The sequence below is a fragment of the Pogoniulus pusillus genome, chromosome 39, assembly GCF_015220805.1.
Source record: "Pogoniulus pusillus isolate bPogPus1 chromosome 39, bPogPus1.pri, whole genome shotgun sequence".
Classification (NCBI taxonomy): Eukaryota; Metazoa; Chordata; class Aves; order Piciformes; family Lybiidae; genus Pogoniulus; species Pogoniulus pusillus.
This window is the reverse complement of record NC_087302.1, coordinates 8,105,672-8,125,149: the sequence shown is the minus strand read 5'-3', so window position 1 is coordinate 8,125,149 and position 19,478 is coordinate 8,105,672. Positions and strand designations below refer to the sequence as shown.

The 19,478-nt window shown below is 69.6% G+C and overlaps 3 protein-coding genes across 3 annotated transcripts; 1 reads left to right on the top strand and 2 right to left on the bottom strand.

Annotated features, from left to right (window-relative positions):
• Positions 1 to 863: 863 nt before the first annotated feature.
• On the bottom strand, positions 864 to 3,456 carry GPR61 (G protein-coupled receptor 61). The gene is made up of 2 exons (XM_064173815.1): positions 3,191 to 3,456; positions 864 to 2,454 (listed from the first exon to the last, which is right to left on the bottom strand). The coding sequence occupies exon 2, from the start codon at positions 2,241 to 2,243 to the stop codon at positions 903 to 905; it is 1,341 nt and encodes a 446-aa protein (XP_064029885.1). The 5' UTR covers positions 2,244 to 2,454; positions 3,191 to 3,456; the 3' UTR covers positions 864 to 902.
• A 3,842-nt stretch (positions 3,457 to 7,298) lies between these two features.
• On the top strand, positions 7,299 to 10,930 carry AMIGO1 (adhesion molecule with Ig like domain 1). Its single transcript, XM_064173738.1, has one exon. The coding sequence runs from the start codon at positions 8,642 to 8,644 to the stop codon at positions 10,157 to 10,159; it is 1,518 nt and encodes a 505-aa protein (XP_064029808.1). The 5' UTR covers positions 7,299 to 8,641; the 3' UTR covers positions 10,160 to 10,930.
• A 703-nt stretch (positions 10,931 to 11,633) lies between these two features.
• On the bottom strand, positions 11,634 to 19,118 carry ATXN7L2 (ataxin 7 like 2). Its single transcript, XM_064173734.1, is given in 15 exon segments — positions 11,634 to 11,836; positions 12,613 to 12,711; positions 12,713 to 13,030; positions 13,032 to 13,473; positions 13,475 to 13,507; positions 14,020 to 14,141; positions 14,309 to 14,495; positions 14,616 to 14,675; positions 14,677 to 14,861; positions 14,953 to 15,035; positions 16,032 to 16,318; positions 16,392 to 16,581; positions 16,730 to 16,834; positions 17,442 to 17,516; positions 18,988 to 19,118. Coding segments are annotated over 15 exon segments (2,328 nt in total). The 5' UTR covers positions 19,115 to 19,118; the 3' UTR covers positions 11,634 to 11,821.
• Between the last annotated feature and the right edge of the window lie 360 nt (positions 19,119 to 19,478).

Genomic DNA, 19,478 nt, shown 5'->3' with positions numbered 1-19,478 from the left:
GCCCCGCACCGAGCCCCGCACAGCCCCCCCGGGCACAGCCCCCCCGGACCCCGGCACAGCCCCCCCGGGCACAGCCCCCCCGGCCCCCGGCACAGCTCCCCCGGGCACAGCCCCCCCGGCCCCCGGCACAGCCCCCCCGGGCACAGCCCCCCCGGCCCCCGGCACAGCCCCCCCGGCCCCCGGCACAGCCCCCCCGGACCCCGGCACAGCCCCCCCGGCCCCGGCACAGCCCCCCCGGCCCCCGGCACAGCCCCCCCGGGCACAGCCCCCCCGGCCCCCGGCACAGCCCCCCCGGCCCCCGGCACAGTCCCCCCGGCCCCGGCACAGCCCCCCCGGCCCCGGCACAGCCCCCCCGGACCCCGGCACAGCCCCCCCGGACCCCGGCACAGCTCCCCCGGCCCCGGCACAGTCCCCCCGGACCCCGGCACAGCTCCCCGTGCCCGTTTCCAGCCCCCCCGTGCCCGTTTCCAGCTGCCCCCACGCTCACCCCTTGGCGAGCGGCTCCGGCCCCGCGCACGCCTGCAGAGCCAGCCCCTGGGCCGCCAGCCGTGGCGTGGGCACAGGGTGGGTGGTGTTGGAGCACGGAGGGGCAGGGGCGGGAGGGGCACTCGGCCCCATCCTGTGGCTCCTCTGCTCCTAGCTCCTGGCCGGCTGCTGGGGGCGGTGGGCACCGGGGGGGCACAGCCCTCCCGCGCTGACCCTTGCTGCCAGGGTGGCTCCTTGGCCCCGCTGCGACACAGCTCCCCTGGGCATGTGCCCCCTGACCCTCCCTAGACCCAGTGGCCTTTCCCGTGGGACCCCTGACCCCACGGCAGCGGCGCGGCCCCCTCGGGACCCCAGCGAGGCACTCAGACCAGCTCTGCCCTTGCAGCCATGTTCGTCCCGCACCTCCCCCCCCGGCGCTACAGCTCCGGCTCGGGGGCCGCCAGCACGGGCGCACGGAGCCCATCCCCCCCGCGCCGCTCCGGCCCCTCCGCCGCCGCCGCCGCCGCCTCCTCCTCGATCTGCCCCGGGATGCGAAAGTCGTCGGGGGGCTGGTCCCGCCTGGGGCTGGGGGCGCGGCGGGGCTCGGCGGGGCAGGCGGTGCCCTGCAGGAACTGGAGGAAGTTCTCCTCGATGGAGCCCTCCCGGCTGGGCAGCCGCAGGTCCTCCTCGGGCGGCTGCTTGAAGAAGCAGGTCAGGAGCCGGCCCAGCTCGGCCCGGATCTGCCGGTTGAGGCAGCCGTAGAAGAAGGGGTTGGAGGTGAAGCAGAAGTACCCCAGCCAGGTGACCACCGTCTCGGCCGCCGGCCCCGCCAGGGGCTGCGAGCTCAGGGCGCTGTAGAGGTGGAAGGAGAAGTAGGGCAGCCAGCAGAAGAGGAATTGGCCCCCCACGGCTAGCAGGATGGCGGCGGCTTTGCCCCCCCCGAACGTCCTCTGCGGGGTGGTGCGGGGAGCCGCCGAGCTGGTGACCATGGTGGAGCGGCTGCTGAGCGACTCGGAGCGCCGCCGAGGCGTCTCCATCCAGGTGGGCAGCGGCCCGTGGTGCATGGCGGCCACCCGCGCCACCTTGAACATGCTGCAGTAGACCACCACGATGATGAGGAGGGGCAGGAGGAAGTAGAAGGCGGCGAAGAAGACCACGAAGGACTTGCAGTAAGGACCGCGGCTCCACTGCAAGGAGCAGCCGCGGCCGGCGGGCGCCGGAGGGCGGTCGGGGGAGAGCCAACCCAGGGCGGGGACCAGGGAGGTGGCCACGGCCTTGAGCCAGACGCCCACCAGCACGCAGGTCACCAGCCCCACGGTCATCCGCACCTCGTAGCGCAGGGGGTGCACCACGTAGTAGTAGCGCTCGACGTTGATGGTGGAGATGGAGAGGATGCACATGCTGATGAAGCAGACGCTGAGGAACAGGTAGACGCGGCACAGAGCCTCCCCCAGCACCGGGCTGTCGAACACGGCCGAGCCCGACAGCATCTCCAGCGGCATCAGGGTGAGGGCGGCCAAGAAGTCCACCAGGCAGAGGTGGAAGACGAAGACGAACTTGCGCAGCGCCGGCGCCCGGACGATGACAGTCATGACCGCGGCGTTGCCCACGATGGCAGTCAGGTCCAGCAGCAGCATGAAGAAGAGCCCCACGGACTTGGAGGCCACGTCCTTGGGCTTGGCGTCGGCCGTGCCGTTGGGGGGCATGGGGCTGGGCGGCAGCCCCCGAGCCCCCCTAGAGCCGTTCCAGCCCCAGGGCGCGGGCAGGGAGGGCTCCATCCTGGGCCTTCAGCGGCCCATCGCCCGTCCGCGGGGGGCCGGGCATTGCCGGGGGGCTCACATCCTCCTCTGCCTTCTGCCAGGTGCCCGCTCGTCTGTGGGTGCCGCTCTGCTCGGAGGGGGGAGGGGGCGGGTGCCAGTCAGAGCACCCAGAGGTGCCCCCCAGCCCTGCTCATCTCCCTGCTCCTCCCTGCTGGGCGGCTCCGGGACCCTGCAGGGAAGGTTGAGCTGTCAGCAAGGGTAGGGGGCACGACCCTGGGGGGGGGACACCCCTGATGGGGGAGGTCTTAGCTCAGCGTGACCCCGAATCATAGCCCCCCTTGCCCCTGGGTGCCCCTCCATGACACTCCTCCCCCCCCCTCCCCCCTTTCCCAATCAGAAGCCTCTGAAGATGAACAATTCTGGGGCCAAACCCCCCCAGCCCCCAACATTCCGACCCAAAGCACCCCCAGTGTGCCCCTGCACCCGCAGCCTGGGCACCCCGAGGGGCCGCAGGCATGGCTGCGGGGGGGCACCAACGCCTGGCTTCACCCCTTGTGCTTTGAGGACCCCCAGTGACACCCCCACCCAGGCCCAACCCTGCCATGGGTGCTGCACCCCCACCCACCCCGATGGGTGCCACCGGCTGCAAAGCAGAGTCCGGGGTTTGGGGGTGGGGGAGGGTCTGGGGGTCACCTCAGAGCCCCCCACCCAGGGGTGCTTCCCCGGGGGACACAGACGGCAGCCACCCACTGCACCAAAGGGAGCTCAGGGGGAAGGGAGGATGCTGCTGGCAGGGGGGTGTGGATGGCAGAGGGGTGCAAGCAATGGGTGCCGGGGGGGCAGGGGCCACGTCACCGCCCGGGGACCCCCCCCGCCTCCCAGTGTCCCCACTCCCACACCGTATCGCCCCCTCCCCCAGGCATCGCCCCCTCCCCCAGGCATGGCAGCTCGGCCGCGGTACCTACCCTGAGGGGCTGCATGGGGCCGGGGCCAGGCCCGAGGGTCCCCGGGCAGGTCGGAGTGGGGGTCCCGGGCTGGGCGGGGGTCCCCAGGGCGGGGCGGGGAGGGATGCTCGGGGCCGGGCCGGGGCCGGAGCCGCTGCGGCGAGGGATGCTCCGCACCGCCCGCTGCTGGGTCCTAGCGCCTGCCGCCAGCCGCCGGTACCCCCGGCACGGCCGCCCCCGGCCCCGCTGCAGCGCAGCGATCCCGCGTGGGGGGGGTGGGTCTCGGCCGTGCGGACCCCCCCGGGGCTGGGGATATCCTCCCACACCTGCTCCCGTTCCCGCCCCGAGCATCCCTTTGGATTCTGCCCCCAGCCGCCCCCTAAGAGGGGACGGGGGGAGGGGGGCACCGAAGGGGGTGCGGAGGGAGCAGGCCCTTAGGGGGCATGGGGAGGGCAAAGAGCTGGGTGAGGGATGGGGGGGGCGGGGGGGCAGCCTGGGGTGGGGGCAGTGGGAAGGAGGGCACAAGGGGGCAGGTCCAGAGGGGCATAGGGTGGCTATGGGGACTGCTGCGGGGGTGGCACAGGGCCAGGGCTGGCGCTCGGAGGTGCCAAGGAGCCCCCCCCGGCGCTGTCCACCCCCAGCCCATTGTCCCCTTCCCTTCCTCTCAGTTCAGCAACAGCCGACTGGGAGCAGGGCAGTGCCAGGCACTGTGCCCCAGTTTCCCCTGGCACAGTTCTGGGTGGGGGATCCTCAACGCCAGCCGGAGCCTGGCATCCCCCCAGGACCCCCCAGGCCTTGAGCATCCTCCTGGCAGTGCCCAGGGTGGATAGGTGAGGGCTGCAGGCCAGAAGCCCAGAGTGGGTGGCAGAAGGTGGTGAGGCCAGGTGGGCACCGTGTGGCCCTGGCACGGGCCCTGTGTGCCACCTGTGTGCCCATTGCCAGGTGACAAAACCCCAAGGATAAACCAAACCAGCCCAGATTAGAAACCTGGCACCTGGCATGGACCAGGCCTGGCGGCTGGCAGGGGCTGCCTGGACATGGTGGGCACTGCTCAGGCTGGCAGCACGGTGAGCAGCTGTGCCAAAGGGCTGAGTGGCACCGGGGCTGTCCCACACCACCCTTCTGGGGCACCTGCCCTGACCCTAGTGTGGGGAAAGCCCTGGGGGCACCCTCTTGTCCTGGGAACGTGAGTGCCCACTCTAACCTGGATGCCACCCTCCACTGGATGCCTCCACCTCAAGCTGTGTGCCCACTCCAACCTGCCTGCCCAGACGATCCTGAGTGCCCACCTCCACCTGGCTGCCCACTCTACCATGGGTGCCCACTCAACCTGGATGCCCAGCATTCCCTAGGTGCCCACCTCAACCTGGGTACCCCCACTCCAACCTGAGTTCCTACACTACCCCAGATGCCTACTCCAACCTGGGTGCCCTTCCTTGGGTACCCACTCTGCTCTCAGTGTCTCCACCTCAACCTCAGTCCAGCCTTGGTACCCCTACACCAACATAGGTGCCCACTTCAGCCTGGGTGCCCACTCTACCTGGGTGCCCACATTCCAGCCCAGACAGACCCCCAGGGGCCTGGCTTGGTGTGTGCTGGGAGGGGGGGTGCCATGGCCCCCTGGCATCCCAGCACTCTAGCACTCTGCTTTGGCACTTCAGTGCCTCAGCACCCAGAGTGTCTCATTATCTTGGCACCTGATTGCTGGCACCCCATTGCCCTGATACTCCAGCATCCTGGCACTGCTGGCACCCCAGTCCCCAGGCATGCCAGCACCTTGGCAGCCCAGTACCTCAGTATCCTGGCACCTTGACATGCCAGCACCCTATGACACTGGCAGCCCAGCACCATGGCACTACGGCACAGTGGCATCCTGCCAACCTTTCACCTTGCTACTGAGCACCCCAGTACCCTGGCACTTCAAAACTCTGGCACCCTGGCATAGCTGAACTGCACCCCAGCATCCTGCCACCCCAATACCCTGGCACCCCAGCACCCTGGCACACCCATACCCTAGCATCTGGGCACCTTGGCATGGCTGCTGCAGCTGTGCCAGCACAGACTTTGTCCTTCACTCGCCCTCACTCTCTGGTTTAATCCTGATGCTAATCCCTGCCCAGCACCCACTGCCCAGCCTGGCACCCACCCAGCACCCAGACTCCCCCTGCCGCGGGGTGCCCTGGCTGGCAGCACCCACAGCCCAACCTCCCTGACCCGCCAGTGGGCTCTGGGTGCCCCTGACCTTGTGCCATGGGCGTGGGGACATGAGGAGGGCTCAGACCCTGATGCCCTCCCTGGGGAGGGGTCACCCTGTCCCCCCAGCCTCCTATCTCTCCCCTGGTGCCACCCCTACCCCCTCCACTCCAGGGCCACCCCACACACACAGCTGGCACCAGTCCTGCCTGGCACACTGCCGGGGGTATGGCACTGCACCTGTGCTGTCCTCACGGCGATGGCACAAGGTCAGGGACACCCAAACCCCACCGGCGGCATGGGGAGGTTGGGCTGTGGGTGCTGCCAGCTTGGGCACCTCTGCTCGTGAGGGGATGCGGGTCTGGGTGCTGGGGGGGTGCCAGGCTGGGCAGAGGGGCGGGGGTCTGGGTGCTGGGGGGGTGCCAGGCTGGCAGTGGCTGCTGGACAGAGGGGCGGGGGTCTGGGTGCTGGGGGGGTGCCAGGCTGGCAGTGGCTGCTGGACAGAGGGGCGGGGGTCTGGGTGCTGGGGGGGTGCCAGGCTGGCAGTGGCTGCTGGGCAGAGATTAGTACCAGGATTAAACCAGAAACTGAGGGCGAGCAAAGGACAAAATGTTATCAGCTGGGGGGTGGGAGAGGGGGCGAGGAGGAGGGGCTGGGGGACAGGGGGCACAGACAGGACAGGACAGGGTGAGGGCACGCTGTGGGCACCCTGCTGCAGGGAGGGGTCCCCTTTAATTCCTGCCCCCTCCGATAAGAGCTGCATCATCTGGCACAGCTCCTTCCGGCTCCTTCCCTCTCCTTCTGGACCCAAAAAAAGCAGCACAAACCTTTCCGGGATAAAAATACACCCGGGGGGGGGGGGGGAGGGGGCACGGGACGGGCACGGGGCACCCACGGCTGGGTGGAGGTGGAAGCACCTAAGGGTTTCCCCCCCAAGACAGGGAGCTCAGGGCAAGGTGTGACCCTTCCATGCCAGGGGCTGGCGGTGTTGGGGGGGGTCGGTCCCCAGGAAATGAGGCTGGAATGGGGGAGGGGGGGGGGGGGTCTGGGCTGGTGCCAGGGGGTCTGGGCTGGCACCGTGGGCCACAGGCCAGTGCAATTAATGGGTGCCAGTGCAGCAGGATGGGGCAGAGCTGGGGCAGCACAGAGGGGTTTGGGATGTAGGCTGGGATGAAGCTGGGAGGGGGATGGAGGTGAGGCTGAGGTGGGGTGGGAAGAGGATGGGGATAGGGTCGGGTGTAGGGATTGGGAATGGGGATGAGGCTGAGGATGGGATGGGAGGGATGTGGGAATGAGAGGCAGGGATGGGGATGATGGGGATGGGGACAAGGATCAGGATGGGGATGAGGAGGAGCTGGCATGGGATGAAGAGGGGGACCGGGATGAAGATGAAGATGAAGCTGAGAACAGACATGGGGACAGAGTTGGGGATGATGGCGATGGGGACAAGGATAAAGAGAGGGATGGGATGGGATGGGATGGGATGGGATGGGATGGGATGGGATGGGATGGGATTGGGGGTGAGGATGAGATGAGAGAGGACAGAGAGGGGCGTGGGGTAGAGAGGGGATTTGGAGTGGGGATGAGATGAGGACGGGGTGGGATGGGGAGAGGGATGAAGATGAAGATGAGGATGGGAGCAAGCACAGGGATGGGGCTGAGGATTAGGTCCGGGGGATAAAGGTGGGGACGAGATGGGAGGGACCGGGATGGAAGGGAGGAAGGGCCGGGGACGTTGCCGGCCCGGGGGTGATCCCGGTCGGGGGTGATCCCGGTCGGGGGTCCCGGTCCGGGTCCGGCTCCCCGAGAGGGTCTCCCCCGGGGGCGCCGCGCGGCTCGCGAGGGGTTAACGAGGCGCTGCCGCCATTGGTCGAAGGCTCCGCAGCGGCAGCCAATGGGGAAGCGCCGTGCGCGGGGTGCGCCGCGCCGGGGCCGCCCCCAGACCCTGTCCCGGGGCCGCGCTGCAGCCGCCGGGGGCTCGGTCCGGCCCGCTCGGCGCCGCCCGGCACCGCTCGGCTCTGCTCGGCGCTGCTCGGCCCGGTTCGGCGCCTCTCGGCTCGGTTCGGCCTGGTTCGGCTCGCTCGGCTCGCCTGGGTTCGACCCGGCCCGCTCGGTTCTGCTCGGCACCGCTCGGCTCCGCTCGGCCCTGCTCGGCTCTGCCCGCCTCTGTCTGGTCCCGCTCGGTTCGGTTTCGCTCTGCCCGCCTCGGTTCGGACTCGTTCAGCTCCTTTCGGTCCGGTTCGGTCTCGTTCTGTTTGTTTCGGCTCGTTTCGGTCCGGCTCGGCCTCCCTTAGCCGCCCTGCTCCGCACCGGCCCCGGTACCAGGCCCCGGTAACGCCCCAGGCGGGGGGGGAGGGCGGTGAGCATCCTCCGGCGGGTTCCATACGCAGCGGCGCTGGGACCGGGGCGGGTCGGGAGGGGCCGAAAGGGACCGGGAGGACCAGGAGGGACCGGGGAGAACCGGGAGGACCAGGAGGGACCGGTGCCGCCGCCGCAGAGCAGGAGGAGGGGGGCCGCGGCGGGAGCTGTGCCAGCGGGTGACAAAGCCACCCCATGCCGGGACTCTGGGTGCGGAGCGAGCCTGCTGCGTGGCACAAAGCCCCCGCGCTGTGACAGCAGGCGACAAAGCCCCCCCGCGTTAGGGCGCTGGGTGGCCAAAGCCGCCCTTCCCCGCGGCACCCGAGGTGAGCCAGAGCCAGCCCATGGTTAGCGCCGTGGCACGGAGTGACAAAGCCACTCCACGCTGTGGCACCTAAGGCACCCTGCGTCGTGACACCGGGGAGCCCAGTGCGTGCCGCCACACCGAGTGGCAGGAGCCACCTTGTGCTGCCGTGACCAAGCTGTGGCACCTGCCGTGACACTGCGGGACAAAGCCACCCCACAGCCTATGCTGTGGCACTGGGTGACAAAGCCACCCTGCCCTGCCAGGTGACCAAGCCACCCTGCACGGTGACACCAGGGGAGCAGCCAGCTTTGTGTGTGCTGTGACACTGGGTGGCCAAAGCCCCCTTATAGGACATGCTGTGACTGGGTGACAAAGCCACCCTGCTGCCCCGGCAGGTGACAAAGCCACCCCACTCTGCCCCACCGGGTGACCAAGCGACCCTATCGCTCATGCTGTGACACTAAGTGACAAGGCCACTCCACTACCGCGCAGGTGACCAAGCCACCCTCCCTGTATGGTGACACCAGGGACACAGCCAGCCTGGTGCATGCCGTGACACCAGGTGACCAAAGCCACCCTGTGCCCCCAGCCCACCCCTCCGGAGGGTCGCGGACATGCCGTTGCCCCGACCCCGGCACCCTCGTGAGGCCATGGGGCAGAGCACGGCCGCGGCGGGCCCCGGGGTGCCACCGATGTCCCTGCTGCTGCTGCTGCTGCTGTCCCCGTGGGGGTCGGCGGGCGGCAGCTGCCCTCCGCGCTGCGTCTGCGCCTCCAACATCCTGAGCTGCTCGCAGGCGGTGCTGAGCACGGTGCCCACGCCGCTGCCGCGCTTCACCGCCGTGCTCGACCTCAGCCACAACAACGTCACCCGGCTGCGGGCGGACTGGGCGCCGGCGCGGCTGGCACACCTGCACGCCCTGCTGCTCAGCCACAACGGCCTCTCCTTCGTCTCCACCGAGGCCTTCACCCACGTCCCTCACCTCCGCCACCTCGACCTCTCCTCCAACCGCCTGCGGGCCCTGGAGGAGAACCTCTTCAGCGACCTGTCGGAGCTGGAGGTGCTGCTGCTCTACAACAACGAGATCGCCTCGGTGGACCGCACAGCCTTCGAGAACCTGGGCCGCCTGCGCAAGCTCTACCTGGGCCAGAACCGCATCGCTCGCTTCCCGCTGGAGCTGCTGCGCGACGGCAGCCGCCTGCCGCAGCTCGCCCTGCTCGACCTCTCCGCCAACCGCCTCCACTCCGTGCCCGTGGGCGAGCTGCAGGCGCTGCCCGCCTGGCTCCGCGACCGCCTCTACCTGCACGCCAACCCCTTGGCCTGCTCCTGCCCTCTCTTCCAGCTGGTGGCCCGCGGCCGCCACCGCCAGCTGAGCGCCGTGGTGGATTTCCTGGAGGAGCTGCGGTGTCTGCCCCCCGCCGCCACGGCGCCCGTCGGCATCCTCAGCCTGGCGGGGCAGCAGCCGCTCAACTGCAGCGAGGCGAGGGAAGCGGTGCTGGAAGCCCACCTGGGTGACAGCGTCACGCTGGGCTGCGACACTCGGCTGCGGGCGGTGCGGCAGCGGCACTGGGTGACGCCGGGCGGCGAGCGGGTGCTGGAGGAGGGCGGCAACGGCAGCGCCGCTCTCCTGGCCAACGGCAGCCTGCAGCTGCGGGCGCTGCGCCCCGAGGACGCTGGCACCTACGCCTGCTGGGTGGCAGGTCCCCTCCTCAACGAGACCCTCTACGTGGAGCTGCTGGTGCACAACTTCACCCTGCACGGCCCCCACGACACCCTCAACACGGCTTACACCACGCTGGTGGGCTGCATCCTGAGCGTGGTGCTGGTCCTCATCTACCTGTACCTCACCCCCTGCCGCTGCTGCTGCTGCCGCGGCGCCGAGAAGCCCCCGGGCCCCCGGGACGACAGCATCAACTCCTCGGTGCTCAGCACCACCCCGAACCACGCCACCGGAGTGCCCGGGGAGCCGTGTCGGTCCCGCTCGGCTTCTGCCACCGGCCCGGGGCAGAACGGCAGGTTCAAGGCGGGGGGCACCCCGCAGGCACCCCCCCGGCACGGGCCCAAGGCGCAGAGGAAGGTGTCAGACCCGGACTCGGTCAGCTCTGTCTTCTCCGACACCCCCATCGTGGTGTAGGGGTGGGGGTCGCACCGCCGGGACAGCCCCCAGGGACATTCCCTGTCCCCTTCGCTGCTCAGACTTTGTCTCCGAAGGATGTGCCGCGGACTGGGGCGGGGGAGGCAGCCTGGACCCCCCAGCACCCTGTCCCCAGCTCTGGGGACACACACACGCAAACGGCATCGCCCCCCTATGCCCCCCCCCCCGGACTGAGTATCGCTGCTGTGCACCTCTGAGGGACAAGGAGGGAGGCTCCCGTGGGGACAGCGCTACTGGGAGGGCACCAATCCACTGCCCACCAGACATCACAGCACGGCGGGTGGCAGTGCCCAGGCCGAGTGCCCCCCAAGGATGGCAGCACCGGGGGCACCCCCAGGCTGTGACATTGGGAGGGTCCTACTTTAGCAGGGCATCAGCCCCTCGCTGCCAGCCCCCCCACGCCATGCATGTGTATCGCCAAGCATGAGCCCACCGAGGAGCATGTGCCACCCCCAGCAGGGGGGACACGAGGGGCATGCCACCCCCTGGGACCCACAGCCCCCTCCCACCAGCGCTCTTCTGGCCCCACCTGTGCAACTCACAGCCGCGAGCAGAGCCCCCTCCCCCCCCCCCCGCAGGGAGTGAGACCCTGGGGGAGTCCAGCACCCCCCGGCCCTGTGCCCTTGCAGCCCAGCCTATGCCCCCCCATGTCACCCCTCAAGTGCTGGTCGTGTCCCGCCCCCCCCCCCCCCCGCGCTGGCAGCTGCTCGCTGATGCCTTGGCCCAAATAAAGGCGTTGCTACCCCTGGAGCCTCTGCAGCCCTCCCGCGGCTCGGGGGGGGACTTTAAGGGTCGTCCCCAAGGTGGGGGCTCCTCACTGGGTGGGGGGCGGCTGGGGACAAGGGCAGGAGCCTCGCCGGGGTGGGGTTAGGCTGAGCCATGGCTCCTCCTGCATCCCTGCCCCCATCGAGGGCGGTGGGGAGGGATGGAGGGGGGGGATTCCCCCATCACCCCAATCCCTTATGGTTCCCCACCCACTCCGACAGACCCCCCCCAACACCCCCACACTCTCCCCCCGGACCCCAAGGCTCCCTTATGGTCCCTATTCCCCCAGTGACTCTATTGACCCCCACCCCAGCACCTTCTTCCCCTGCTCTGGTCCCCAGCACCTCACCGATCCTCTCTTGGGGCCACCCCAATGACCCCAAACACCCCCAGATCGCCCCCCCGCCCCCCCCACTCCACTCCTTCACTGTTTTGGGTTCTTTTTTCTTTCTTTTTCTTTGTTTTTTCCTTACAAAACCCAACCCCAACAAGAATCATTTATAAATACCCGCGGCCGCCGCTGGCCTCGGTGCTGGCCCCGTGGTGGCTTCGGTGCTGGCCTGGTGGCCCGGACCCCTCCCCCACCCCCCCTACCCCCGCCCCCAACTCCCGGCTGTGGCCACCTGGTTTGCCAGGGCTGGGGGGGGCCTGGATTAGCAGCAAGAGAACAGATCTGAGAGTCTTGAGGTATTTCTGGAGGTGCTTCCTTCTTCTTCTTCTGGTTTCCATGGAGGGGGGGAGGGGCTTGGGGGGGGGCTTCGTTTCCCCCTCCCCCCCCCCCTTCATCAGTTTTTCGGTGTTTTCCGGTGGGGGCTCCCTGGCACCCAAAGAGGGACCTGTGCCCGGTGGTGGCGTTGGCCCAGGCAGTGCCCACCGTTAATGGGCTTTGGACTGTGGGAGAGGAGATGCTGGAGTCAGCCACGGGGAGGGGGCATGCTGGCATGAGCCTGCGGCCCGGGGGCAGGGGGAGGTGGAGACCCCAGCCCCAAGGTGTCCCCCAGCAGCACTCAGGGTGCCCCCAGAGGGAGCAGCCCCAGCGACCCCCTGCCAGAGTGTCCACACCTCCCACCCACACCCACGGCGAAGAGGTCAGCAAGAGGTGCCCACAGCATCAGCACCCAGGGGCAGGATGTGCCTGCACCCCAGGCCAGCGTCCCCTGCCCCACCGTGTGCCCACCCCTGGGAGCCCAGAAACTCCCCACGGAGATCTCCACCCACAGCCTCCCTCCACTCGTCACCCGGAGACACCAAGACCACAGCGTCCCCCAGAGCCACCTCCCTGAGGCCAGGCAGTGCTCAGCGTGCTCAGTGTCCCTTACCCAGGGCACAGCCACCCCCAGAGGGTCCCCATCGTGCCCCCGAGGGTGCCCACGGTGTCACTCACCCGAGGCCAGGCTGTCCTCACGGTGCCCCCCAGCTGAGACCAAGATGCCCTCATGGTCGTCTCCCACCATGGCCCAGGGCATCCCCCGGGCCGCAGGCTCATGCCAGCAGCCCTAAGCCCTGGGCAAAGGTGGGTCCCACCTTGGCCCCTCAGAGTGCCAGTGCCCCTGGGGGGGGTCTTCCCGTTCCTCCTCCCAGCCTCCGCACCCACAGGAGCCCCCCAAACACCCACTCCCACCCCCTCCCACGGCCGCCGGGACCCCTCCCACCCACCTCAGCCCTACCTTCAGGGTGCTTCGCTTCTCCTCGAAGCCCGGGGGGGTCCCTGGCTTCCTCCTCCTGATGGAGCCACCGGAGTCGGGGGGCGCAGAGGCGGGGGGGCGGCGGGGCGGGGGCGGGCAGGGGGGGCACAGGCTTGGGCTTGAGCGGCCGGCAGTAGGTGGCAGAGTTCTTGCGCTTCTTCACTTCGTCATCGGAGAGGCACCGCGGGGGGGTGGGCGGCGGCGCCGGGACCCCCGCAGGGCCGTGCAGAGGCGAACCTCGGGGGTCCACGGTGGTGGCGGCGGGGGGGCCACGGCAGTCCAGGGAAGAGGGAGGGGGGAGTCGCTTGACCCGCGTGGTGCCGTTGAGGATGGTGGTGGTGGAGGAAGATGAGGATGGACAAGCCCCAGGGGCGGGTTTCGTCTTGCCGGGGGGGGGGCAAAACCTGGCAGTTGGGGGCTTTATTCTTGAGCCCATCCCCTGAACAGGTCCTTTTGTGGGGGGGGCAGCCAGTGCTGAGGGGGAGTTTGCGTTTGCGGCTGTCGGGGTCCGTCCCGCCCCCAGCCCCGGCAGCGTCCCGAGCTCGGGAGGCTTTGCTGGCCTTGGTGGAAGGCAACTTGCTGAAGGAGGGGGAGGGGGTGTGGGCCGGCAGGGGGGAGGTGATGGACTGGCTGCCCCCACCCCCGCACTCGGGCTGGCTGCAGGCGGCCGCTGCCGGGGGGGACCCCACCGTGGGGACCCGACCTTCCCGGAGGGGCGTCGAGGAGGATGAGGATGAGGAGGACGAGGATGATGATGATGATGAGGTCCGTGGTGGGGGTGAGGGGGTCCTGGCGGTGAGGCCACAGGTGGAGGTGGCAGGGCTGGGGGGGGGCCGGGGGGGTGTGCAGAGGGGGCTCGGCCGCTGGAGGGATCTTCCTGCGGGAAGGGAGGGGGAGCTGGGACCAGACCGCCCAGCCCCAGCCCCAGCTCCAGCTCTGAGCCCTCGCCTTGTGCCCCCCGCGCGGGCGAGGAGAGAAACAGGACCCCCCCCCCCGAAATCCCCACTCCACCCCGCTCCACATCCCCCTTCCCCCCCTCGAATCCCCCCTCTCCCCTCCCTAAATCCCCCCTCCTCCCCGAATCCCCCAATCCTCTCTCCCCAAACCCCCTTTCCCTCCCCCCCCATGAACCCCCACTCCCTCCCACTCCAAATCCTCCCTCCCCTCATCCCCCCTCCCGTCCCCCTCTCCCCAACCCTCCCCTCCCCAAATCGCCCCTCCCCCTCTATTCCCCCCAACCCAGGTCCTCTCCCTCCCCCCCATGCCAGGACTTAGGGCAGGACAATTTCCCCTCCGGGCTGAGGGATGCTGCACTCCGGCACCCAGCAGCCCCCAGCCCCCCCCGGCCCAGGCCCTCCTGGCAGCGCCCCCCCGGCGCCCCCTCCCCACCTCCACATGTGGGAGCTGAGATGCCTCTCGAGCATGGCGCCCAGCGCCGAGCAGAACCTGTCCAGCCTGCGGTTGAAGACGTAGCAGCCGGGGCTGAGCAGGCGGCTCCCGAAGGTGCAGAACTGGGGGGGGGCACACACAGGCTCAGCATGGCCCCCCCCGAACCTCCACACCTCCCCCAGCACCCAACCCAGCAGTGAGACACTGCAAGGTGCGGTCCTGGTGGCGCTGGGGGGGTTCTGAATCCCCCCCAGAGCCCAGCCCAGGCTTTCTCTCTCCCCTTACTCACCGCCTGGGGCCGGGGGGGGCGGGTGGGGGCCCGGGGGGGCTCCTCGCTGCCCCCCTCCTCTTCACTCTCCTCACTCGACACTCGGTGACCCCCCTTGGGCAGGGGGAAGGGGAACACCCCCAGAGCCCCCTCCCCAGAGGCAGCAGCTGGAGCATCCTCGGGGTCGCTGTCGGAGGAGAGCTGAGTCCTGCGGCAGGGTTGGGGGGGGGGGGGCAAGCGGGTGAGGGATTTTGGAGGTGCCAAATACGGAGGGGGGGGTCGTGAGCGTGTGACCCCCACCCCTATTTCCCGAACAGCAGCTGCTCACCTGGGGAGAGGGCAGTGGGAGTGGGGCTGCTTGGCTCGGCACGGGGAGGTGCTGGGGGGGGGCAGCGAGGGGCTGGGGAAGCGAGGAGGGGTCCTGCGGGGCCGGGGGGGGCAGCGGCTCCTTCCCGGGGGGGCTCCTCTCTTTTGGGGACTCCCCTTTGCGGGAGCTGGCCTTGAGCTCTGCCACCAGCACGTCGAAGTCCTTGGCACGGCCCTGCACCTCCCGGCGCTGGTGAACCGAGTGGATCTGTGCCACAGCGGGGGAGGGGGGCAGAGGGCTGTAAAACCAGACAGACCCCCCCGAGACCCCCCCGGCCCCCCCGCCCCGCCCCCGGTACCTTGCAGGTCAGCAGGCGAGTGCAGATCTTCTTGGTGTCGGGGTTCAGCACCCCGCACTGCCGGTTCAGGTCACACTCCTTGCCTGCAGGCAGAGAGAGGTGAGGGGAGGGCTGGGGGCGTGGGGGGGTCGAGTTTGGCTACACCGGGGCGAGGGGGGTGCGGAACAAGCGTTTTGCCCCCCCCTCCCGCCCCCCGAGTTAGGTGGAAGGAGGTCAGATGGGAGCCACCCAACCCCCTGCTCCCCCCCTCCGCGTCCCTCCCAGTACAATGAGACCCTCCCCAAATCTCCACTCCCATCCCTGCACCACCCCCCCCCGGGCAAACCCTTCCTGACTCAGGTGGGGACCTCCCCCCAAATCCCCACTGCCACCACCCCCCCGCACCCCCACCCCCTCCATGCCAGGATGCCAGGGAGGACAAACCCCACCCTGGGCTGGGCAATTCTGCACCCTGGCACTCAGCAGCAACCCAGCCCCAGTGCCCCCCCCAGAGTGGCTGAGGGTGGGATGAGAGTGGTGAGGGCCTGGCAGCAAGGGGGGCCTGGCACCTTTGGGGGGGCACAGCCAAACTGGGACCACTGCTGGCTGGGCCATGGCTGGCTGTGTCCCCTCAAGCCACCCCAGTCAGGCCTGCAGGTGGAGACCCCTCCCCAGCCCCCCCCATTTGGAGTGGGTCAGGGGGACACAAACCTGCCCCTGAGGGTCCTGCCCTGGGGGGGTCACCAATCCTGCCCCACCCTCAGCCTGGGTCCTGCGATGGCATCGCTGTGCCCTGAGTGCCCACAACTCTCTGCCCAACTCCAGATCTGGGCAGGGGGGGGCACACGGATGGGAGGAGCGAGCCTGGCACATGCACCCACCCCTGCCAACAGCCACTGGGGCCAGCTGGCACCACCTGGCATCACTGGCACTGTTGGCTGAGACTGGAAGCAGCTGAGGGAGGGTGGCAGATGCCCCCTCGGGACCTACTCCTGCCGCTGAGGTAACAGCACCGGGATGCCAGGCTGGCATCTGGTGCCTTGTGGGCACTGAGCTGCGGTCCCCACCCCGCCACCAACAAGGAAAAGGGGGGCACTCACGTGCCAGCTTCTTGTGGGACCTGGGGGGCGTCCTGGTGGCACCTGTGTCCCTGTCCCCCGGGGCACGCACACTCTCTGGTTTGCACCCAGGGCCATCGGCGGGCAGCACCGAGTCCCCGCCCAGCCCAGCTGGCACCGGCGGCTCCTTGGGCACTGCGGCGGCGACAGCCTTCCCCAAGGGCTCCTTGGAGTTGGTGGGCACAGCTTTGGGGGGCACCTTGATCCCGTGCCCATCCGGTTTGGGAATGCTGGGAATCTTCTCCAGGTTGACCACGGGCACGAAGAGGCTGGCAGAGAGAGCGTGGGGCTCAGAGCGGCCCCGGGCACGGGCGGGGCAGAACCGGCGGCGCCGCTGCTCACCAGAGGTCCTTGTCCGGCCGCTCGGGCAGAGGCTGGACTCGCCCGCGGGCACCTGCTGGCTTCTCCCGCAGCGCTTTGGCCGTGCCAGGGGTGCCAGCGGCCCCTGGCTGCCCGTTCACGGCGACGTGGCACTTGGCGGCGGTGGCGGCGGCGCGGGCATAGAGCTTGCTGAGGGGGCCGTGGCGGCGTTCTGCCAGCACAGCAGGGTGGCACGGGGCGGGGAAACCCAGGGTTAGTGCCCACCACTACCAGCCCCTCCAGTTCTGGGTGCTACCTGAAGGGCCAGCAGTGGTGCTGGTGCCGCGGGGGAGGACGGCGGTGCCCGGTGTGCCACTCACCACAGTGCTTCTGGAAGGCCTGAGGCTTCACCACCTGGCTGCAGTGGTTGCAAACCACCAGGTAGAACTCGTCGTGCGCTGGGCAGTGCCCGAAGATGTTCATGTCTGAGGGGGCAGAGGTGGGCAAAGGCTTGGCACGGCTTGGCACGGCTCACATCAGCTCAGCACAGCTCAGCACAGCTCGGCACAGCTTGGCACGGCTCACACCAGCTCAGCACAGCTCAGCACAGCTTGGCACAGCTTGGCATGGCTCAGCATGGCTCACAACAGCTCACATCAGCTCAGAATGGCTTGCACCAGCTCAGCACAGCCTGGCATGGCTTTCACCACCTTGGCACGGCACACACTGACTCAGCACAGCTTGGCACAGCTCAGCATGGCTCAGCACGGTTTGGCACAGCTCTCAGCAGCTCAGCATGGCTCACACAGGCTTGGCACAGCTCACACCAGCTCAGCAAGGCTTAGAACAGCTTGCACCAGCTGGGCACAGCTCAGCATGGCTCACACAGGCTTGGCACAGCTCAGCATGGCTTAGCACAGCTCACACCGGCTCAGCACAGCCTGGCACAGCTGACACTGGCTCAGCACAGCTTGGTACAGCCTGGCACAGCTTGGCACAGCTCACACTATCTGGGCACAGCTTGGCACCATCTCGCCACGCAGGCTGGAGGGGATCCAGGGCCCAGGGCTGTGCCCCTGGCCTGGCACTCACCTTCCTTGATCAGGGTCATGGCATCCAGCTTCTTGCCGCTGCTCTTCCCACTCTCCTCCAGCTCCAGCCCAGACCCTGCCGGGGACAAAACCCTCCAGTGGGGCTGGCACGGGCACGGCCCTGGCTGCCCGCGGGCACGGCCAGGAGCTGAGCCCTCCCTGGCACCGGCACCGCCCCCAGCACGACCCAACTGGAGACTGGGAGGGATCCATCCCGGAGCAAGCTTGGCCATGCCAGGGCCTGCTGCCCCCCAGCCCTGCCCCCGCCGGGGTGGGACAGCCCTGGGGACCCCCCTGGGGACACCACATGGATGCCCTTGGGGATACCCCTAGGGACAGCCTTGGGGACAGCCTTGGGGTCCCCCCTGGGGACTCCCCTGGGGACTCCCCTGGGGACACCAGATGGACACTGCTGGGACCCCCCCCGGGACACTCCGTGGACACCTTCAGGGGCAGCCCAGCTGTGCCCCGTGGGTGACACAGACCCAACCAGCTGCGGTGGGATCTGCTGTGGGGAAACTGGTGGCCACCGGCCCAGCTGTGCCAGACTGGGTGCCCAGTGCAACCTCAGTCCTGTCTGCCCATGCCGTCCTGGGTGCCCAGCCCTGTCCAGCGGTGCCGTTCTGGATACCCAGTTCTGCCCAGTCATGCCATACTGGGCACCCAGTCCAGTCTGACCATGCCATACTGGACATGCTGCCTGACAGTGCCACACTAAGCGCCCAGTCCCACCCAGCTGTGCCACACTGGGCACCTGGTGTCTTCTGCTGGTCTGGTTGGGTGGTGGCAACTGGCTCTCAGCCTTGGCTACCCAGTTCCTGGTGCAGGCTACCCAGTGCCCACTGCGCCCAGGCATGCCTGGCACCTGGGATGGGGTGACTGGCATCCAGTGATGGGTCCAGGTTTCCCAGTGACAGACAGGGCTGCTGCCCAGTGCCAACCTCTGGCTGCCTGGTACAGGCTGTCTGTTCCCAGCGCAGGATGCCCAGTTTCTAGTGCTGAGTGCCCGGTGCCAGGTGCCCAGTGCAGGGTGCCTGCTCCTGCTGCCCTGTTCCCTGAGCCCAGTCCAGGATGCCCAGTGCAGAATGCCCACCTGCCGGTGTCTGGAGCAGGATGCCCATTTCCTAGTGCCTGGTGTGGGATGCCCTGCTCCTGGTACCCAGTTTCCAGCGCCCTCTGCCCTGCTCCTGCTGCCCACTTCCCAGTGTGGGATGTGCAGTTCCTGCCGCCTGGCGCAGGCAGCTCTGCCCCTGCTGCCCAGTGCCTGCCGCAGGCTGCCCAGCTCCCCGTGCCCGCTGTAGGATGCCCCACTCCTGCTGCCGGGCTCCCAGCGCAGGATGCCCGTTTCCCGGTGCCCGTTTCTCGGTGCCCGGTGCAGGATGCCCGTTTCTCGGTGCGGGCTGCTCCGCTGCCGCTGCCCTCCTGCCGCTCGGCGGCGCTAGAAGCTTGGGGGGGGGGGGTGGGGGGCGCGGCCCCGTTCGCCGCTCCCCCCCCGCCGGTCACCCCCCCCGCTCCCCCCCTCCCCCGCCGCCGCCGCCGCCCCTCACCCGGCTCGGCCGGCCCGGCCCGCTCCACCCAGGCGCTCCAGCTCTGCCCCGCGAACTCGTCCAGGCTGGGCAGCAGTCGCCGCTCCGCCGCCATCGCCGCCGCCGCCGCGCGCCCACGAGCCGCCATCGCCGCCGCCGCCGCCGCCGCGGGAGCGAGCGCAGGGCCCCCCCCTCCCCTCCCCTCCCCTCCCCCCCCCCCGGCGGCCGCCGCTGACTGCTGCTGCCTGCCGCCGCCGCCGCCCCCGCCCCGCGCCCCCCCGCGCATGCGCCGCGCGCCCCCGCCCTGCCCGCGGCACCACGGGCGGTGTAGTCCCGGCCCCGGCCCCGCCCCGCCCCGACCGGCACCGGCACCGGCACCGCCACCGGCACCGACACAGACACCGGCACCGGCACCGCCACCGGGCTGCGAACCGCCGGGGGGCGGCTATCGGGGCGGCGGGGATCCATGTCGCGATAGAGGAGCGGGGGGACTGGATCGCGATAGAGGAGCG